Below are 21,550 nucleotides of genomic sequence, written 5' to 3' on the forward strand. Positions count from 1 at the left end.
CATGTGCGGATTACGTTTGACTTAATGCAGTCGGGCAGCGAGGAAGGGAAGAAGGATGGAAAAAAAGAAGGGAGTACACACGAAGAGCGGCAGAAACTGTTGCACGCCATGCCACGCCCACATTAAATTAAAATTAAAATGCTAAAATTTCCCAGCTCAAGCTGTGGGCGTGGGTACACACGCCCTTCGCCGCAGCTATCTCCTCCCCTCCCCTCCCCGAAATCCGCCCTCCGCCACAGGCCTTAAAAATGCAAAGCAAAATAGTTTTTAATTAAAAGGTCTGACTGTCACAGTCATGCTGGCTACACTCGAGGTTGCAACATTAGTTAGACTGTCTGCAGTGCTGGATTCCTGAAATCTAGCAGACATCAGAGGGCCATTTTATAAACGATCATTATCTTAGATATTCGGAAATCTACAATCCATATTTTCCTCTAAAAAGTCATTGGAAAATAACAGATTTTATATCAGCTCTACTTAAAAGTCTTATACTCACTTCAATCAAAAACTATTTTCAAATACAATAGTTTTAGTTTTTTAAAAGAACAAAACCAAATTCTAATATCATGTCACAAAAACTAAGCTAAGAATTATTTTTCTGGCTTTAAAAATGAGTAACTTACTGAGCTCAGACCTTTTTTTATAAAAATTGAGTTGAATGTCAAAATCAATGTTTTTAATTCCATAGAAATTACCTTTTGGATAACCTACCCAGCACGGTACAGATTTCATGACTGAATTACTGGCATTACCTACCGCACTGCCGACTCGTAATGGTGCAATCACAAACTAAACCTGCCCTTTCATTTATTTGGTCCACCTCAGCGGGGCTCAATTAAGGCGTCGAAGAATTTTTCGGCTTTCCACCCCCGCCGCAAGTCAACAAATAATTTCTATGCAAATATTTTACACTAATTATTTCAAATATTTTGCATGCGGCGGCGGCTTCAACTGCCGGGAAGGCAAACATAGAAAAGGGGGGAAGGTGTTGCGTCTGTCTGTCTGTCTGCTGCCAAAAATAGTTATTTGCTCAAATTAAATATATACATTTGTGTTTCGTATTTGCACTGGGCAAATATGTCTCTGTGTTCGAGGCTCTCTGTCTATCGGTGGGTGTGTTTGTGTTGAAACAAAATTATTTTATGGCGTTTGCGTTGGGTAAACACACAGATACGCTAGCAGATAGACAGACAGACAGTGCTGCCAACCGCCTTTGCAAAGGCGGTGATTCAGTCCACCAGTTCGGCCCCTGAAAACTATGCAACAGAGACCCAAAGCTCTCCAGAACAAGTAGAACGAGAGCCGAGCAATTTTCCAGCCTTTGGGCACTCCTTTTGTTTGGACACAGGCGCTGAAATTGATTAAGTTTGTTGCCTGCCAATGGAAAAGGCACTCAATCAAACGCCGTTCGGCGACGGGGCAAAAAAAAAATGTGTCATTGAAAGCGCACACAGAAAGCGCACGAGGTGCACAAGTGCCTACCGAAATAAATGAATCAATGAATGAACGGCCGGAGAAATGGAGGATTGCGACGACAGCGGGGGGAAATTCACTGGCATTCAAATCAAGTCAAACGGAAAAACGTTGACTTTACACTCACACGCACCTGAAGGACATGGAACCTTCTATTGATCGCCGCGGAGATTGCAGTTCGTGTCGTGAAAATGAAAATGAAAAATGGATTTCACTTGCAGCAAGTGGCAGAGATACTCAGACCCACTTTACATAGTGTTTTATCCACTACTAAGCAGCCCAAGTCATTCATAAGTTCGCATGCTACGCTTGGCCAACGCTGCGTATGCGTAATGGGGCACTAAAAACCAAGAAACTTCGCAGAGTAAACAGAACCGTTCGCCGTCTAAAATTTACAATTTTAGTTTTGCAATTTTGCAATCTCGCCAAAGAGCTAGAGAGATATGGAAAAAGAAGCTGCTTGCTGCTTGCAGGCAGAGATAGACAATTCCGACAGCCAAAAAGAAAATCTTATCAAATTTTTTCCCGAGATGGCGAAGTTTTCGTGAAGGCGGGCTTGGTTATCCCCCAAAGTGCCACTGTAAAATATTTTATTGAATATAATAAGCGGGGGAAACTTTCAGTGCGCTCTGGCAAACGGAGACAAAGTTGTTGATGCCATTTAATATGAGATTGCAAACATTTTGCCTTTCTCTCCTCCGTTTATTGCATTTGCTTTTGTACGCTGCTTTGGCAATATAATACCTGCGTGTGAAATAACGCAAAGTTTATGCAGCGCAGAAAAACTTTGCACTTAAATGAAAACTACAAAACATTTAACTTTCGGCCAAAAAGGAGGCGACAGAATTTAAATGCCGACTCCCCTGCCGCATACTCCTTACTCGAAGCCCTTGGGCAACGAAAATGAAATTTCTTTTCGAAAAGTTTACACTTTGTAGTCGCGGCGTTCTGGCTCTTCTTTGATGCTCACAGCTCAGAAAGAAAAGAAAGTGTCAAATTAAATTTAAAAAGTGATTTGCCCGCGCTTTTTGTTTATTCTCCCGCCCGTTCCCTTTATTGAGCGTTTTTTATATACGCCGGCTTTAAAAGTTTTGTAAATTCTAGGGTGGAAATGCGAAAACATGCCATCATTTGGCAGTCAAAAAAAAAGCTACCAAGTCCCAGGGGGGAGCGCCAAATAGAGTTCTTTGCGAATGCAGTTCCCAAACTATATATCATAAGGCCAACTAATTGCTGCCATATTTTATTTCAATTCGAGCCGGTCAAGTTATCTAACTCAAAACACTCATTTAGATGGCGTCCCCGAAACAAAAAACAGAGAAAAAGACCAGAAATTGGCTCAGCCAATTTGATGAGCTTTCGACTGTCATTGACCAGCAGGTGTGTTTTTGGCCGCCCAGACAGAGCTTAGCGTTATCACCCGCCGCCAACACACCAACAACCACCCCCCACCACCCACATTTTGGTCCGTCTGGCCTGTCATGATTGACGGTCATTTGTCATTTTCTGCCATTTGCCCATTTATTTGGCCACAAGTTTTTTAACCGCTGCCCAGCAGCAAACCAAACCGAACAACCGCACGCAAAAGTTTGCGCCCTTAAAAAACCTCCATCCCCCCTCCCACATCGTATCATTCCTGCTTATGGCACATTTGTCAGACGTTGACGTTATGCAAAAAAGCTCAGAAAAGTGGGGCGGAAGGAATTTGGTAGGTGTTGCCAACATGACGCCTTTAAGCGCGTATAAATTACAAAAAGCCAAAAGTCAGGCGCGCCGAAAAAGGGTTTTTATTTCTGTTATAAATGAAGTTGCATACTTCAGTTAGGTGGGGTCGGGGGAATGGGAAGGGAAAGGGAATGGGAATGGGAAAGGGATCCTGCTGAATGCCTGGCAAACCTGACATGTCACGCCGCTTCGCCTTCAACTCCAGAACAGTTACACAGTTACAGCCTGCGACGTGTTATCGTGGCAACCCACGCCCTTTACACAATTGCCACCCCTTTTTTGTGCTACGCCGTGGAGCGCATTCATTAAAAAACGGAAATTTGTGATTTTTGGTGTGGCCTGAGGTAGAAAAGAAAAATTGTTGCCTCCGGTCGGGATCTGATTTTGTGTTTAATTAGCCACTCGGGCCAAAACAGACAGCCCGAGGTAGTCGGCCATTAATAAGGGAACGAAATTCACTTAGAAGTCTGCTCAGGCAAACAATTAATTATGAATATGTGGGCCAAAAGTGAACGTCGGTCTGGGTTAATGGAGAACCCAGTCAGCGAACTTTAATGATCTCTATGCTCGGAAAAGTATGCTATGCTTTAATGCTTAATGTCATTAAGCCTGAATGAGGAGCGGGGGGGTTGGTTTGTAAAGTTTTTAATTTCTTGTAGCTGTCCCACCCTCCCGGCCATTTGGCAAACAAAGTTTAAATGCAGCTGCGTTAACTTGGCCTCAACTTGCACACACACACACACATATGCAAATGGCGTTCACATACGCATACGCACACGCACACGGAGGCAAAAGTTTGCAGCTAAGCAACAAACAAGGTCCTGCCCAACTCCTGTGCACTCGACAGGAGGCAGGCATCCGAGCAGGCAGGCAAAAGCAATCCATCAAAATTGCACCTTCTTGCAGGAGGCGCCCCCATTATCCTGCCCCCGTCGGCTGCTGCTGACTAAATTGAATTTAATTTGTTTTGCGCGTCGCACACATGGAACAGCAGCAAAAGCAGCAAGAGCAGCCAAAGCAGCATTACAGCCCAATCCCTCCCACCGTCGAGGCCAAGTTAAACACTCCCCAGAGAAGAAGACGGCTATTGTTTAACCCCTTGGTGGCCCCCCCGTTTTTCCCCAATGCGACGGCACTCTCAGCGCGCTGCTTTTGTTAATTATTTGATGAATTTTTAATTGATTTTTCGCACACAGCATGGCGGCAAATAACAAAAGCTACAACATTCTTTGGCCGCATCTACATCTACATTTATGTTCCGGGGTAGACGACACGAAATGCGCCACATTACACCCATATCCTGGCAAAAATTTACATATATATACTCATTGAAAAAATGTGCACCATTGCATACTCTTAGTTGCTTTGTTATATTTAAACAAAAGCCGACTATAACGCGGCTCTGGTCCGATGTATTGTTGCAACATTTAAATTAAGATAAATCACCGCAAAATTTATGGTTTTTAATACTCATGTGTGTGTATATGTAGGTGTGTGAGTGCTGGGCTGTGCTGTGCCACGCCCACCGCGACGGCTTGTTGCCGCTGCTGTTATACAACATGGAAAACAATTTACTAAATTGCAATTAAGTGACATTTTATACCAGAGCCCCAGCCGAAAGTGAGGTAATGGCCCAGTGACCACCATCCCGCCCTTGGGGTAATAAATTTGAAATTGCGGTTTGGCAGTTTTAAATATTCAATTAGTTGTGAAATTTTTGCGCCACAGCCAGCCGCTGCGAAGAGAGCGCAGCGAAAATTGAAAATGAATGAAAACGAGTGGGGGCGTCGACGGTGGATTTATGATGATAGCTGTCGATATTCGCCCTTTGCCAAGGACATTTGTGACCTGCGAGGGATGCCCCATAGTCGGAGTTCTTAAATTCAACATCCCGCTGAGCTTAAAGCATTTCGGTATTTCTGTATTTTTGCATTCCGGCGAATGCCGCCAGTGGTCGCCATTTTATTGATGTCTTTTGACGCCGCACTCTGAACCAAGGACAGCAGCGCATCGCATCGCATGGCATCGCAGGACGAAGGACCTACCCAGGACAAAGTGGACTCGGACAATGGACAAAGGGAAAGAGGGGAGGTGGAGAGGTAGAGAAGCTGTCCACAGGCTGCATTTCCAGCCCCGACAGACTGCCTGCTGCGTCTGCTGTCAGTTTGAGAGATGACGGGGCAAGATCTCTAGCAGTAATTTATTTCAGGGGAACCTCCTTTCAGCCAGCCCCCTTCTTTATTGTGCCCCTCCCTCTCTTGGCCAGAAACTTATTAATTTAGACTTTTTGTTTCGCAAATTCTCGTCTGTCTGCCCCTGCCTCAAATTTAGCTCTCTCTCTCTGGGTCGTTGGCCAAACTAACAGCAACAACCAAGCAAAGTCGTCAGCTATTTCGGGTTTTTTGCTTTGGCAACATTTATGCAAATTTGTTTTGATTGTCTCTGGTTGGGGGGGACAGGGGCGGAGAGGGCAGGGGAGGGGAGCTAGGAAATTGAAAGTTAATTTGCATGCTGCTCAGTGGAAGGCGGCCACAGTTAAATACACAACAATAACTGTCAGGAAAACTGGTCTGGACGGTCCACCCTAAAAGCAGCATTTATTGTTGTTATTATTGCATTATCCGTTGCACACTTTCAAGCGCTGTCGCTTTATTTAATTGCACGTGCATAATTCTTTTAAAATACAGTTGCAATTATTGCCAGCAGACGTAACGTAACTCTTGGGCAGAAATTTATCGTCTGTTCCCAGTGGGTCTCATTGCTTATGCAGAAGAGCGGGCTTAAAGGGACGAGTCCTGCCATCCATCCGTGCCTTCCCCTTCCTGTGTAATTTTAATAAGTTTTCCCAGTTCGCTTCGGCCAGCGAAGAGGAGCCGTTTTAAGGAGCTTACTTGCATATTTATGTCACTTTCGGCCACGGCCAGCCACCCGCATGTCCTTTTCGCGGAACTTCCCATCCACTGTGCTCATGTGAAAGCACCACGTGAAATGGGATAAGATGGCTAAATGGATTCGGGCCCAATTGCCAGTTTTGTTTCATAATGGAGACAATTTTCGAGCCGTAACAGCTGTCAGACCAACCGAATTTCTGGACTGAGGAAGATGGCTGGCAATGTTCTTGCTAAAAATCCGCCATCGGAAACTAAATACCAAATAATAATTAGCCAAACGCCTGGTGGTTATAAAACACAACTGTTGCCAAGGGAGGGTATCATTTTCCTGGCTGAGACCAGCTGGCAGCACTATAAACTCATCAGCGTAATGAAATTTGCCATTTAGTCAGTCAGCGAGTGACTGCAATAGTGGGGAACTGTGGGGGAGAGTCCATCAAATAAGCGAGCGGAACGCGCATGTTTTTAATTACAAAAACAGGATAATGCCTCGAGATGAAGGATAACGCAAGCGAACGACGAAGGACGAGGACGTCACATTGTCTGATAGTAAAAAAATTTACTAGGATAATGAAAAAGATGAGCTGCTGAAAAATGCCAGAAACGTAATCGAATGAAAGTGAAGATGAGTTTGGCAATTAATAAATAAATGATTAATGGGTGTGAGGGGTGATAGGGATATAAACAGGGCACCCAGTATTTTTTGCCATAAAAATTACATTTTATTGGGTGCTCGTTCACAAAATATATGTGAGCTAGTTTAATTGAAAGTTGGCAAGACGACGATGAGTACAAGGATGACGACGAAGCGTTTGACTTTGAAACGACATTCAAACGGTCCCTTGCTGCACAGAAGGGTAATAAAATTATGATGAAGCTTATGGCTCAGACCACACTCGCATTTGAGTGCCATTGTCTGCCTGTTAACATGCTCATTATGGCCTGGAAAAGGCAGAAAGAGAGCTAAGCGGCAGAGCCAGACAGAAACTGAAACTCGTTCATGACTTCACTTCAATTATAATTACGTCAAACAGTGCAACAAGAAAATGTGCAACTTGAGGCAAACAAGATAGAACAGAACGGGAATGAGAATGAGAATGAGGACGAAAAGCAGGACTCGACGCAGGACGCAGGACTCTGCTCGACAATTGTGTGCGCACAGGGGAGGGGGGCGGAGAGATAGAGAGACAAACAACTTGAAAGTGAGCATTTCCTTTTAATGCCTTTTGCTCATTTTTTCCCAGTCGTTCTTTTTGTTTTATATTGCATTACATTTGCTCTGCCAGAGAACATTAAAAACAATGCACACAGAAGAACGAAACCCAGGGACTCGTTCTGGCAACATTATATCCTGGCGGGAGATGAAAACTGTTTTGAAGAAAACTCATAATTGCTTGGCACAAATTGCAAGTTATAGCCAAAGTTGGTGGAGAAAGAGCAAAGGACGTCTAACTATGGGCATTCATCAAATAAGTTGTTCGCCTGGTCAGGTAGGTGGTATCTCCCCCCCCCCCTCCCATGCAATTTGTTAGCGAAATGAACTGATAAGGTGAGCTTATCGAACCGCTCTTGGTGGCATTCTGTTTGTTTGCTATGCAAAAGTAAACTTAAAGCTCGGCAATCCACTCGGTAGCAATGCACTTACTCCTACAAATCGCTTGTTGTTTTCGGGGGCAGTGTGTGTATATGAAGAGATATTTGCCCGGGGCAAATGTGGCCCGCAACAAAACATAGTCGAGTCATACGGCCATCTATATCTATATATTTGGAGGGTGGTTGTCCTGCACGCCGGCAAGTCATCCATTCAGCCGGCCATCCATCTATCCATCCATCCATCTATGCAGTGCAGCAAGTCATGCAGCGAAGCTCGCTGACCCGCACGATGAAGCCTTTGTCCGTCCTGTCCTCCTGGCACCACCCATTATCCCTGCCCGAACTCCACCTCCTGATGGCCAGATCCTGCATGCATTTGGCTTTACAAACAATATTTGCCGTTGCCGTTGCTGCTGTTGTTGTTGTCTTCACACAACAAACTACATCAGGCTCAGGACGCAGGATAGAGCCGCTCTCAGTCTCTGTCTGCTGGCTATTTGGGAATCCTCTTTTTCACTTTTCAGAGACCAACAACCCCCACCATCCCCAAAAACCCCGCCCAGAACAAACTAATATGCTATGCTTAAAGCGTACATATTGGACTTATAGTTGTTGTTGCTTGTTGTTATTTTTGATGTTGTTTGTCTGCCGAGGAGGAGAACAAAAGGCCTCCTGCTGCTGTCATATTTCGTATTTTTCCACTCGCTCCCACTATCGCTGAAAGCAGAGTCTCCCACTGAGCCGGCTCGCAGGACATGGCTGGATTCGGACCAGGACTCGACCCTGGAGTTCACGTTGACGGACCCCGAAACGCTTGCCTGTCCTACGCTTATCATATAAATTCTTCTGGTTGCTTGTTGTTTTTCGCTTCTGGTTCGGCCACGCTCTCCTGATCCTGGCCATAACAAAAAGGCTAAAAAGTTTAGTTGCTGCTGGCTTGGTCCTGCTATTGAAGGCTTAAGCGTCCTGGCAGCCGTCGAGTTAGTTAGCAGGCTGCCCCCCAACCCCAACTACACCCCCGCATTTCGAATCCCGTAAACAAAACAAACACACACATCTAAGGTAAAATCAACGCTAGACGAAAACAACAGCAGACCAATGGGTCGTCAGGCTGGAATCTGCACATATTTAGATTGCACTTCACAAAATCGCTTTCTAAAAATGAGATTTTCAGAAACACTTGGTTCCTAAAACTCACAAAGACTAATGATTTTTCTAGACTTATTTATCTGTTATTTCCTTAGGTTACGAATTATAGTATAAGTCCGATAAGAACTTAATTACCTCATCAAATATATATATTTTTAACAAATTCAAACTAGTACTTGATCTGTGAAAGTTTGCCTACATATAAATTATGATGATGATGTTAAATGATATTTTAAATTATCTCATATTTCTGCTTTCATATTTTGTCACTTTTCAAATTTCTTGATGATTGCTTTTACGTTTTCCCGCAGTGTAGCCCATGGGCTATGCAGTCTGGAGTCCAGCTCCCTTATCTGTCAGGTCATTGATGTGCTGTGCTGCTGCAGTTGCAACTGCATTTACTCTTGACCGATGACGAGAGACTTGGCTTAAAGCAGTCCCAGGCTATATACTGTTGCACAGTTTTTGTGACACGTTCGTGGGTTTTTGGGGGGTTCCCATAACGCCTCCAAGTGGGAAGTGGGCAGTGCCCTCGATAATTTCCATATCCTGTGCAACTGCTCTAATGTATTAACCGACCGCAGGACGCCTCCATCGACCACAGAGCTCCTTGTGGCCTGCCAACACGCTATTTGGCCGTATCTCTGCCCCATTCCCATTCCCCATGCCACAAGGGGACGTGTAAAGGAGACAGATAGCAGTTTTATGCGTTCCTTAGCCCCACCACACTTACTTACTTGCACAAAGGCAGCGGCAGCAGTGCTTGCTCGCCTCATATACTTTACAAATCTTGATAAGTTAATAGAAGACGTCGGCGGAGGAGGAGGTCTGCCAGAAAGCAAAGACATGTTTTGGCCAGTTGGCTGACGGCGGGGTGTTTGCGTGGAAATTTGGCACATTAAAGCCAAGAGTCGGAGCCAAAAAGTAAAATAATATGAAATGTCTCATAAAAATAACAACGGGGGACGACCACAACAGGGAGAAACAAGTTTTCGGGACGAAATTTTGTTGTTTTTATATTCTGGCGACAAGTTTTCTCTGCGTGTGTTAATTTAGGTGAAATCAATATTGGGGCGTAGGTGGTGTTCTAACAACATTTTATGTTAAGGCAACAGCAGGACAGCGGGAAAATCTATAAAAATTAACGAGCTGCAAGTAATGTAGAATACTTTCAGTCATCAAATGCGCTCTGCTGCCTCCCTTGGCCATTGTTTCTAAATGCGAAAGCCTGCCTGTCTGTGCTTAGTATTATAATGCCATTATCATTTTTATTATTGCATTTTAAATGCATTTGCCGCCAAGCAGTTTTTTGCCCGTCTTTTCATAATTTTTAATGCCCAGTCAGAGGGCCACAGCTCATTAAGCAGGAATATTACTGCAAGGAGCCCAAGGACTGTATAAGTCTTGAGTTGGTACTGGTGGAGAAAAGATTAATGTTCCTCACGTGTCCTGTGCCTCTGTCCTCCTTGCACAGTGTTGCCCTGCTCAAAGTCGCTTCAAAGTCATGTTCATGATTCCGTAGGATTCTCGTGGCCATCTGCTCATACCGCCAACTGCATTTAAAGTATGTGCAGCTTATATTCCTTCTACTTCGGTGTCCTGCTTTGTTTTGCTAGCTGGCTTGTTTGTTTTTTCTTTCCCTGCCCCTGCCCATAAATACAAATTTGCCCAGAGCTAGGTCAATCACTCCACATCACGCCAAAGTAAGAAGGAAAACGGTAGCTTTGAGAGAAGCTGGTGCTGGATATAAAGCAAGACATGAAAATTTAGATTGGAACTTGACTTTTTAAACCCTTTTAAATATTTTATAAGGGATGAAAATCAATTCTTTCTAAGGCCAACTCTTTAGCTTAGGTAATAATATTTTAAGTTATGCTAACTTATTCCGTTTAAAGGCCACATATCAATTTGTTTAATTGCCACTGCTTTTTGCCTTCCCTCCAAAAGCTTTAAATCAGTTACTTACTCTCACATTGTTGTGACCACAACAAACTGTAACTGAAACGCTCGACAATAACTGAAATGTCCTGCACCTGCCACGCCCCCAGCTACCCCCCGCCCACAAACCTGACCCAACACTCGTAACTATTACCATAACATTTATGATTATTAACCTACAATGCGGGGCACTCTAAATGCAATTAAGATTACGATCTATATTGCATTTTCTGTGTTGCAAAAAGAAGCCTGGCAACTCTGCCACGACAAACAATTAAAAACAATGCGCCTCCATCTTCTGCCCCTTTTACTCCGCGGCAATAAAATGCTGTTCCAGATGTTTATCCAGACCGGTCGCCCATATTGCATAAGAAATAATTACTTTTTATATTACACATACGCCCCCCTGCCCCCTGTTCTCCGGCACTCATCTAAGTCTATTGATTGCGGTCACAATTTCACCTTTGTGGCCCTTTCCCCCCGCTCATATCATCACACGAAAGTGTCGCGTTTGCGTGTCGCTTATCATTGGCCCTTGGCCAAAACAAAAATGAAGACACCCCAAAAGCAGAAAACCCAGGCAAAAAGCGTCAGACAATTGCCGGACCGATAAGATCGGCTCAAAGAGAAATGTTTTTGTGTTGCGTCCAGCGGGGAGCACCTGAGTGGAAGGAAGGCCAAAGGGCGGCCATAAGAATGGGGCTTAATCGTGGCTAAGCCGCGTCAACTCTATTCAATAAGGCGGAATGGCTCATAAATTGGAAGTAGTGGTGGTGGTGGAAAAGTTGGAGGGGACATACATTTCAGTGTAAATGTCAAGAAACTTCTTAAGTAAAGTTAAAGTTAAAGCCATTAAACATCAATAATCAAACAGTACACATTAATTAAAATTTAAGTTTAATGGGTTTGATTTTATAATAATTTATTATATGTTCATATTATTTAATTTTACATTATTAAAATTTTAAATTTACAAACTAAGGAAAAAGCAAATTTCAGATTGTTAAACTAGAAACAAAAGTAGCAAGCGGAACAAATTTTAAATTTATTTTCACTGATTTTATACATTTCTTAAAAATTGTATCGGATTTAAAATAGTTTTCAAAATTCTAACATCGGATTTAAAATAGTATTCAAAATTCTAACATGATTTTTTTGTTTTGTTTCTCAGAAAAATAGGCTCTGTACAAAATCAGAGTAAGAGCATATTTCCTTCGGCTGCTTCAGAGATGCGTTTCACTCTCCTGCCAAAGGTAAACATCAGCCGGCTTGTTCCCATCAAAAATGTCTACGTCAACAAACTTGACTTTTGGTATTTTATGCAAATGCTTCAAGTGTCACGGACTAAAATGGCAATTGAAACGCTAATGATGACATTTGGCAGGCCTAAGCAGCGGCCCAAGGAAAACAGAATAACAAACTAAAAACAAAACAGAGAGTGAAGGAGACAGAATGGTCTTCGTGTGCTTTTCCGTTTCCTGTTGGCGCTGCGCTGAGAAAACATAACAAATCGTTTTCTTTTTTGGCCTCCTTTTTGTTTTCCTTTTGAAGGGAAGTTTCCTTGTAGGCCTCTGGCATTTTTACGAGGCATTCAGCCAATTGACAGGCTTCAGTCGCTCGTAAAAACAAAATCAAGCAACGAAGAAAAATGATGCGCAGAGGAAAAACTGTCGAAGGGAATGAAAAGGAAACTATACGGCCCGTTCGAATCGCCTAAAAGTATACTTAAATATTTAAGGGCGAGCAAGGCAAAAGTTTAAAAAACATTAAAACGCATTTAGCAGGCTGTTTTGGGGCCTTCGGTATATACGGAATCGAGAATCTGTTTGCCCCGCCCATAAATACTTATTATCGCTTATTTGAACTTGCGAATGCTGCCAGCAGCGATGCTTGTGATTTACTTTTATTTGAGCTGGCTTTTCCTTTCCTTCGCCTCGCTCTGCTTTTCCCCCTGAATTTTTGTGCGTGAGTTGTCAGTGTGCGAAAAAATCGATTTTTATTTCGTCTCGCAGAGAAAAAAGGTCAAAAACAATAAAAGCCTAAATACACATACGAGCCTTTGAACTGGCTTTGATAAAAGCAACGCAGTCTCAGCCGCAGGAGAAGAAGAGTCGGCGAAAAAAAGGAGGTCCTGGAAGGAGGGTAAGCCTCCAATCAATGGCTGTGCGTCGCTTTTGGTACGTGTGAATTTAAGCTGATTAAAGAATTGAGCTCCTCCGCCCGAGAAAAGAAGACAAGTGCAGAGCAGAGCAGAACAGCGCAGAAAAAAGAAAAGAAAAACGAAACGAAACGAATAACGCAGAAAGGCAGAAATTGATGTCTGCTTTTAGGCGTAGATGCTGCCTTGGCTTTATTTATGCCTTTTGTCTGGGCTCGGAGGCTTTGTTATTTGGGGCTTAGTGGTGAATATCCCCTCGTCCTTTTAATTTGCACCCCACGAAAACACATGTGGGACAGATAAAAGAAGTGGCAGCCCCGAGCAGTCGCGGTCGCAGCTGAAGCCAATCATCATTGGCAGTCAATCTATATTACAAATTCAATTGAATTTGTCGCTCTTTATTTTCGCTAATCAAATTGCAAGAGCTGCCATAAAAATGTTGACACTAATAAGGCCGCCAGCAGGTAGAAAAAGTGTCACCTACTTTATGGTCAAAATAATACTTTTCGCGAGAACATTTCGGCCAACAAAAGCAGGCAAAATACAATTCAGATGCGTAATCAGGCGTAAGAAAATGGGGAAAGTGAATGGCAGCAAACGAAATGAGAAAAGTTTTTTTCTGACATTGGAGAGGGCAACGCTGCGTATTATTATTATTATTAGTTTTCGCCCTAAAACTTTTCGCAGCCTGCTTATTAGTAGGCGATGTGGAAAGGGGTTTTGTTTCATAGCTCATTGCTTTTCAATTTGATCAGACTTTGCCTATAATGAGCTCTCTGGGAAAGTTTGCTTTCGCTGGGAATTTCCACACAACCGCACATGTGCTCTCCATTTAATGTTCTTCCTTCTCGAGGCTGCGGGTTTTGTTAATTTTCGACTGTCATTTATCATCAGGTGAGAGGGATGCGAGGAAATTTTTATGGAGTTGATTTTTAATCTTTCGCAATCATTCCCCAACGCCGTGCGAGCACCGCAGGAGGAAATGAATATTTATAAGTATGATGGATGAGGCGAGACGGGAAGTGCCCCAGGTGGAGGAGGGCTGGTGCGGCATCTGATTTACTGACGTGTGACAAGGAGTCAAGCGGAGGAGACGAGCCGGGTAGCTGGGTAACTGGGTAGCTGGGGATAAAGGTAAGGAAATTAATGCGTAGTTAGAAACATAAATCTGTGCGTCGTCCTTGCCGGCACGAGGAAATGGCGAGGATTTCACAATTTATGTTTGTGTGCCCGTCTAAAGGCAGATTCTTTTCGCTCACAGGTCGTATGAGTGATATTAATTTGACTTTAAGTCGTTCTCGCCGGCAGCCAAAGAATATCAAACGTAACACGTCAACGTAAACGTAAGCGAACGTATGCAATTTACGTGACATCATTACGTGTTAGACAAGTACAAATTACGCGTTAAGGCGAGACAGAGAGGGGAAATACGGCAGACGACAATATGAGTTTGATAATGATGAAGCATGGTGTGTGTGAGTGTGTGTCTGTGTGAGTGTGTGGGAGGGCAGGAATATCAAGATAAATAACTAAGCTAGGACATGTGTGTGTGTGCCTGTGCCAATGAAACGAAAGTCATCAGACTTAGATATGGCACAGAAGATTGCAAATGCGACAAACGTTGTCGGGAAACGAAGGACATACATACATAAATATACATACAGCAGGACGAAAGACAAAGGCTACAAATTGTACTTTCGGGTTTCAGTTTGGGTTGGTCAAAGCCTAGACATGTCAACAATGCCTGTCTCAGTAAGTTAAAATTGATGAAGTTAGCAGGCTGAGATTGGGGCCCGAAACCCTTTTAAATCAGCTTTCCTTCAGCACTTGTCAACACTAATAAATATATTCATATCCCCCCAGTCCGCACTCCATTCACATTTCATGCTTAATTTGAGTTTAAATAAATTACATTTCTTTGTGCGGCTAAAAAAAGCAAATGTCAGCGGGGTGAAAACTTGCAGTAGCCGGCAGGATTTTGGCCTGGCCAAGACCAGCAATTAAACTTGTCCTTGTCTAATTGCATTTTGGCCTAAACCAAAGAACCAAAGCCAAAGCCAAAGATCCCCTCCACACAAACACAGAATAGCACACAGAGGGCAAGTCAAAAGTCGCAGGACTTGGTGCCGAGTTGCCAAGTGCTCTGCTGATAGCGGCCCAAAAAGTTTAGCGCTTTAATTTCTTAGAAATTTGTTCCAACTCGGCCAAAAGGATGGGCGCAAACAAAGCAACAAACAAAAATGTCGACTTGATTGCGTCGCTGATGGTTTGGGCCTGCTCCGTAGCTCTACGTCCAAATCCAAGCCCAAGCCCAAGTCCAAGTCCAAGCCCTAGTGCCATAGACCAGGTCCACAATTGTGCGGACAGATTGCCGGCAAGTTGCCAGAGTTGAGTTGAGTCGAGTTGCTTCAAGTTCCCAATCCCCAGCGGATTAGAAAAGTTTAAATTGTTGCTAGCTGGCGATAGAGAGAGGGCCAGGCGAAAAGGAGCGCGCAGCAAAGCGAAATCGAAGCAGCCGAAGAACGGATGAATAAAGGGAGCAACGTAACGATTAGTGCTTTCATGTCCTTTGCCAAAGTTTAAAGGTCATCCGGAGGAGGGTCCTGTCGTTCGCTCGCTGGCTGCTGATTTGACACATCAACTTTGTCAAGGTTTTTTGCCACACACACACACACACACACCAGCGACAGCGACTGTTATGAGCAATGGCTGTGTGTCCTGATCTCCACCCCCCCCTCGTTGAATTCGAAGGTCCTGCTGGCGAGGGTGTCTGTGTGCACAAGCAATTTGTGCAATGGACATTTTCGGGCGCTGCCATTTCTCTGCTCTGCAGTGATAAGCGCTGCCAGCTGCAAAATGTCTTAAAAGATTGCGGAGTGCACTGACTTTCAGTCCGATTCTAGATGCCCGGGGGCATCCTGCGATGATTGCGAAATGTGTAGCATACTTTTGTGCGATTGTACCTTTCACTGAGTGAAATTTATGGGGTGGCTCATGGGGGGGAGGGGCGTCTCAGCGCACCCACACAGCGGGGGAAATATTGAAATTACTTTGAAGCTGCTGCATAATGAGCCTGTCAATAAGTTTATCAAAGCAACAACTACTCGTGCCACTCGGCTGACCCAAAAAACAAAGTTGAAGTGCTGTGTAAATTATGCAAATCTTTATCATTCTTTTTCTGCCCTGCTGGGGATATGGTGGGGTAGGGGGGGATTGGATCGAGGGGACTTGGGTCGATGGGCTGTCACAAACAAGCGTGAAGCACGACAACTGTGTGAGGGACCCAGTAAAAACAATATGGCGCCCTGGCCAGCGAGGCCTGGCCAAAATACCCCACCTCCACCTTTTTCCCCAGCCTGACTGCCATTGACAGTTCAACGTTGTTTTGCTATACGCTTTTCCTATTTTCTCTACCTTTTCCAAGTATTTTTTCGAGGTTCGTATTCGTTCTTTTTTTTTGTGAAATGTCAAATTTTTGCAGACACTTTTGACAGTTTATCGAAGTGCGCCCGTAATTTTTGCTGACGTGTGTTGTAGGTGTTGAAAATAGCTGGAGAATGCTTAGGTTTGGGAAGGAAAGGCGGGACGAACAAACTTTGGCTGGCTCTGCACTTTTTGGCTGAGTGCTTTGGCACAAAAACTTTCCCCAAAGAAAAAGACGGGTCAAGTTTTTCGTAATTATTTGTTTTGGGTCACCTATGGAGACTACTTTCGGTTTGTTGTTCACAAATTGATTTTCTGGCTGGGAGTACACAATTCTACAGAGCATAAATGAATATGGCAGATGATTACTTACCGCTGCGACTTTCATTTTCAGCTGGCTTCAGCTGTAAAGCACGGTTCATCTGCAATGAAAAAAGAGCAGAAAAGAGGCTTAAATTAATATTGGGGCGGGCGAAACAAGAGCGGCGGCTGAAAAAGAGATTTTGCGTTAACAGTGTTAGCAGGAAAGTCCATTAAGTCGGTGGTTGGCACCGGCCAGCCCCCTCAAATTCAATCAACTTGCGTTGGTGGTCGAGAGAAGCTCTTCATAAACACCTCCCAAAACACATTTGGCCAGCGAAGCATTTTCAAGCATTTAAATGCCACTCAATATGCAAGCCCATCTCCTGTCGCTTCGCCCTCGCCTCTGCACATTTGCGCTCATTGCCTTTTACCCACGACTGGGCAGCCACATCCTGTGCCGCTTCATGCATCATTAAAGCTTAAATCTCACCCAAGCGACCCATGTCGATTCTGGCCAGCCAACACTTAACGTCCTCTCTCTCTGTTCATCCACTTGGGATCGGTATGGGGAACGGGAATGGGAATGGTAGTGGGACTGGGATTGGGATTGGGGTGAATATGGGTCTGGAACGGCTACGTGTTGTGGTCACCTTTTGGTTTATGGCAAATGAGTAATATGCCCGTGCCAGAGCACGAAAAATCCCATTAAAAGACGTTCAAATGAAATGCATTAAAATAAAACTTAATTGAGGGCTTTATACGGAATGTTCGAATCGGATGGCCAACAAAAACCGCAGAAGCCCGAGCAAATCAATAATCAGCCAGAAGGCGACCCTTTCAGTTCAGTTCAGTTTTCTCTATCTCTCTCTCAGGTGTAATTTATTTGCACCGCACACACACACCGCAAAAGGGGGCGGCACCGAACCACGCCCCTGGGTTTCCTGGCCTTAGATTGGCCCATCACCAGAGGTCCTCGGTCCGTTTCGGAGGTCCTGCGCCTCGTTCTGTCATTAGCCGCATGGCCGCATGGAAGTCTGTCGTCTCATCGCCTGCCGCTTGTCGCATGAATATTTTATAATACACCATTAGTTTGCGGCAATTGAAAATGATTGAAGCTTTTAACTGCAAAATTCAATTGCTTTATATAACCGTGGGTGGATGGGTGTCTGGGTGAGCCCTTTGCCACCTCGTAACAACCCCCCCACCCGCACCCACAATATGAAATATTTAATGGTGTAGTCCAGCTACGAATTCGTGTTTTTTCGGAACAATCCATTAGTCAGAGGCGAGTAATTAAAATTGCGATTTATGCACGCGCATGGTACATTTTTCGGGGGTACTCTCTGCTTGCGATTGGACTTGTTTGTAATTCAATTATGTTAATGATTGGACAACATTTACCGTATTTACATTAATGCATAATGAATGACTGCTGGTGCTCCGAATTGTCGGAGGCCCAAACTGCTATTGGCCCTCTGTTTTTTTTAATTGTAACTGCAGCTGGAACTGAGGGTCGGCTAAACACGGCTAACGGCAATTAAGTGCATTTCTCTGTCTGACCAAAGGCATGCTGAATCCCCCAGTTCCACCCACTTCATCACTCTTCGCCAGACAACACATAAATGCGCTTTTGCTTTACTCAAAGCTCAGCTGGATAAATTAAGTGGTCGATGAACTGAAGCCTTGTTGATTTTATATACAGGCGATGTCGATGACAGCGGGACAGGGGTTCAAAGTGGTGACGCCGCAGAATTTAAACCAATGTTTAACCGAAAAATGTTCATTTAGTCGCACGTCCTGCGCCAGGGATGCTCCTTCTTCTGCTCCTGCTGATGAATGATTGATGTGGCGTGGTTTAATAAATTGGAAAATGTTTTCAGCTCAAGTTGAGCTCAGGGCATCTCAAAGGCAAGGCTAAGCTGCATGCAGGTTGTGCGCCCTCTGCTATCCATTCTCTGGGCTCCCCAGACTCGACTTCCATTTCACTTCTTTTTTTTATACCCTTGCAGAGGGTATTATAATTTTGGTCAAAAGTGTGCAACGCAGTGAAGGAGACATCTCCGACCCTATAAAGTATATATATTCTTGATCAGGATCACCTCCTGAGTTGATATAGCCATGTCCGTCTGTCCGTCTGTCCGTCTGTCCGTCTGTCTGTTTCTACGCAAACTAGTCTCTCAGTTTTAAAGCTATCGGATTGAAACTTTGCACACACCCTTCTTTCCTTTGCACGCAGTATATAAGTCGGAACGGCCGGGATCGGCCGACTATATCCTATAGCTGCCATATAACTGATTGATCGGAAATGCCATAACTTTGGTGTTTGTAAAGTTAGAAAGTTGGGATTTTCTATGGGTTTTATATTTGGCCAATCAATCCGACCTACCAAATTTCATAAGGATCGGCCGACTATATCCTATAGCTGCCATATAACTGATTGATCGGAAATGCCATAACTTTGGTGTTTGTAAAGTTAGAAAATTGGGATTTTCTATGGATTTTATTTTTGGCCAATCAATCCGACCTACCAAATTTCATAAGGATCGGCCGACTATATCCTATAGCTGCCATATAACTGATTGATCGGAAATGCCATAACTTTGGTGTTTGTAAAGTTAGGAAGTTGGGATTTTCTATGGATTTTATTTTTGGCCAATCAATCCGACCTACCAAATTTCATAAGGATCGGCCGACTATATCCTATAGCTGCCATATAACTGATTGATCGGAAATGCCATAACTTTGGTGTTTGTAAAGTTAGAAAATTGGGATTTTCTATGGATTTTATTTTTGGCCAATCAATCCGACCTACCAAATTTCATAAGGATCGGCCGACTATATCCTATAGCTGCCATATAACTGATTGATCGGAAATGCCATAACTTTGGTGTTTGTAAAGTTAGGAAGTTGGGATTTTCTATGGATTTTATTTTTGGCCAATCAATCCGACCTACCAAATTTCATAAGGATCGGCCGACTATATCCTATAGCTGCCATATAACTGATTGATCGGAAATGCCATAACTTTGGTGTTTGTAAAGTTAGGAAGTTGGGATTTTCTATGGTTTTTATTTTTGGCCAATCAATCCGACCTACCAAATTTCATAAGGATCGGCCGACTATATCCTATAGCTGCCATATAACTGATTGATCGGAAATGCCATAACTTTGGTGTTTGTAAAGTTAGAAAATTGGGATTTTCTATGGATTTTATTTTTGGCCAATCAATCCGACCTACCAAATTTCATAAGGATCGGCCGACTATATCCTATAGCTGCCATATAACTGATTGATCGGAAATGCCATAACTTTGGTGTTTGTAAAGTTAGGAAGTTGGGATTTTCTATGGATTTTATTTTTGGCCAATCAATCCGACCTACCAAATTTCATAAGGATCGGCCGACTATATCCTATAGCTGCCATATAACTGAACGATTGGAAATGCCATAACTTTGTTGTTGTTAAAGTTAGGAAGTTCGGATTTTTTATGAGTATTAAGAATGCATCATATGAATAATTTTGGAGAATATAATTTACAGAGTATTCTGCAAGGGTATATCAACTTCGGCTCCGCCCGAAGTTAGCTTTCCTTTCTTGTTTTTTCTTTTTTTTGTTGAAGGGTTTATCAATGCTGGAAGCCCGCAGCTGGCTGCCACATCAATTGGCTGGCTTTGACTGCAAAAACAACAAGCCGAAATCAGTGCAGCCTGCACACATATTGATCGGGCATTCAATGCACTTGATGAAAGTCTGGCCCGCTTTTCCGCATTTCCCTTGGTTAATGAACTTCTGGTTCTTCATTTATGAGGAGGGAAAAATTCTGCACATTTTCTGAAAATTTAACTTTAGCTCTGGCCAAGCTCTGCGGTGGCGTCCCTTCTAAGGCATCTCTGACTCTGCACAAAAGTCTAGCTAATTATTAGCGCCAGAAAAGGCTTCCCCTCAGTCTCTCTCTTTTGGCCGCGTAATTAGCGCACATAATTTGAAATTTAAATGTTGCCAAAAGCCGAAGCCTTTGAGAGTCAAAATGCTAATTAAATCTGGCTCTCATTTTCGGGGCTGTGTGCGGAATCAAAAGATGCCTGCCTCGACACAATTAGCCTTAACAATTGCTTATGACAAAGTGTCGTTTTGGGGGTTTTGGGTGGTGTGCTGGAAGGGGAGGTGGTGGGGGGTTGAAGATATTGCAGTCGACAGGCGCCAGTGGCAACGTTAAACCGCAAATTTTAGCGCCCCAGCAAGTCGAGCATGACGAGTTCCAGGGGTCGAGGGGTTGAGAGGTCGAGGGGTCGAGACTAGCCGCAGTGTCGCCGCCTACGCATATGCAATGCCTGAAAGTGCCAACTTGGCCAAGTGCTCTGCTGTGAGCTCGACCCCCCCCCCCCTCAGCCCATCCCCATTTTGGATGGCTTTGCTGCTGGGTGCATGGACCCATAAACTGCGTTAGTTTATGATGCCCGAGCGCTAAGTGAGCAAAGCGAAATACGCAGAGAGACAGCGCCAGAGATGCAGAGATCCAGTCAAGCCGTAAGTGCCTTCCTAAAATCCCCAAACCCATCCCATCCCATCCCATTCCATGTGCAATTAGAATGCGGCGCATTGAACCGGGGCTAGAGCGCAAATACCCGGAGCCCGAGCTTTCAGACCGCTTTGGTCAGTGGTGTGTTGTTGTTTTTATGCATTCGCTGGTCGAACTACATAAAACGGAACAACGAAAATGCAATTAAAACTACGTTTTATGGCTTTGTTATGGCAGCCGGCCCCCGACTTTCGTCCAGTTGGCCTTTCCCCTTCTGGAGCACATGAAGAGCGATTTTTATGATGCTTTCTCCACTCCATGATGATGATAGTTTGGAAAATGGTTTCGAATTGAGTGGCCCCGGCAACTTTTGTTGAT

General features: G+C 44.0%; 1 protein-coding gene across 31 annotated transcripts in view; it reads right to left on the minus strand.

Annotated features, from left to right (window-relative positions):
* Window positions 1–21,550, minus strand: part of LOC108047040 (CUGBP Elav-like family member 4) — a 127,645-nt gene that overhangs the window by 80,415 nt on the left and 25,680 nt on the right. For all 31 annotated transcript variants that reach the window (XM_044461731.1, XM_044461728.1, XM_044461726.1 and 28 more), the window contains one exon: window positions 16,724–16,772. In XM_044461731.1, coding sequence (XP_044317666.1) covers window positions 16,724–16,772 — 49 coding nt within the window. The remainder of the gene's footprint in view (window positions 1–16,723; window positions 16,773–21,550) is intronic.

The sequence above is a fragment of the Drosophila rhopaloa genome, unplaced genomic scaffold (assembly GCF_018152115.1).
Source record: "Drosophila rhopaloa isolate 14029-0021.01 unplaced genomic scaffold, ASM1815211v1 contig_47, whole genome shotgun sequence".
Taxonomy (NCBI): domain Eukaryota; kingdom Metazoa; phylum Arthropoda; class Insecta; order Diptera; family Drosophilidae; genus Drosophila; species Drosophila rhopaloa.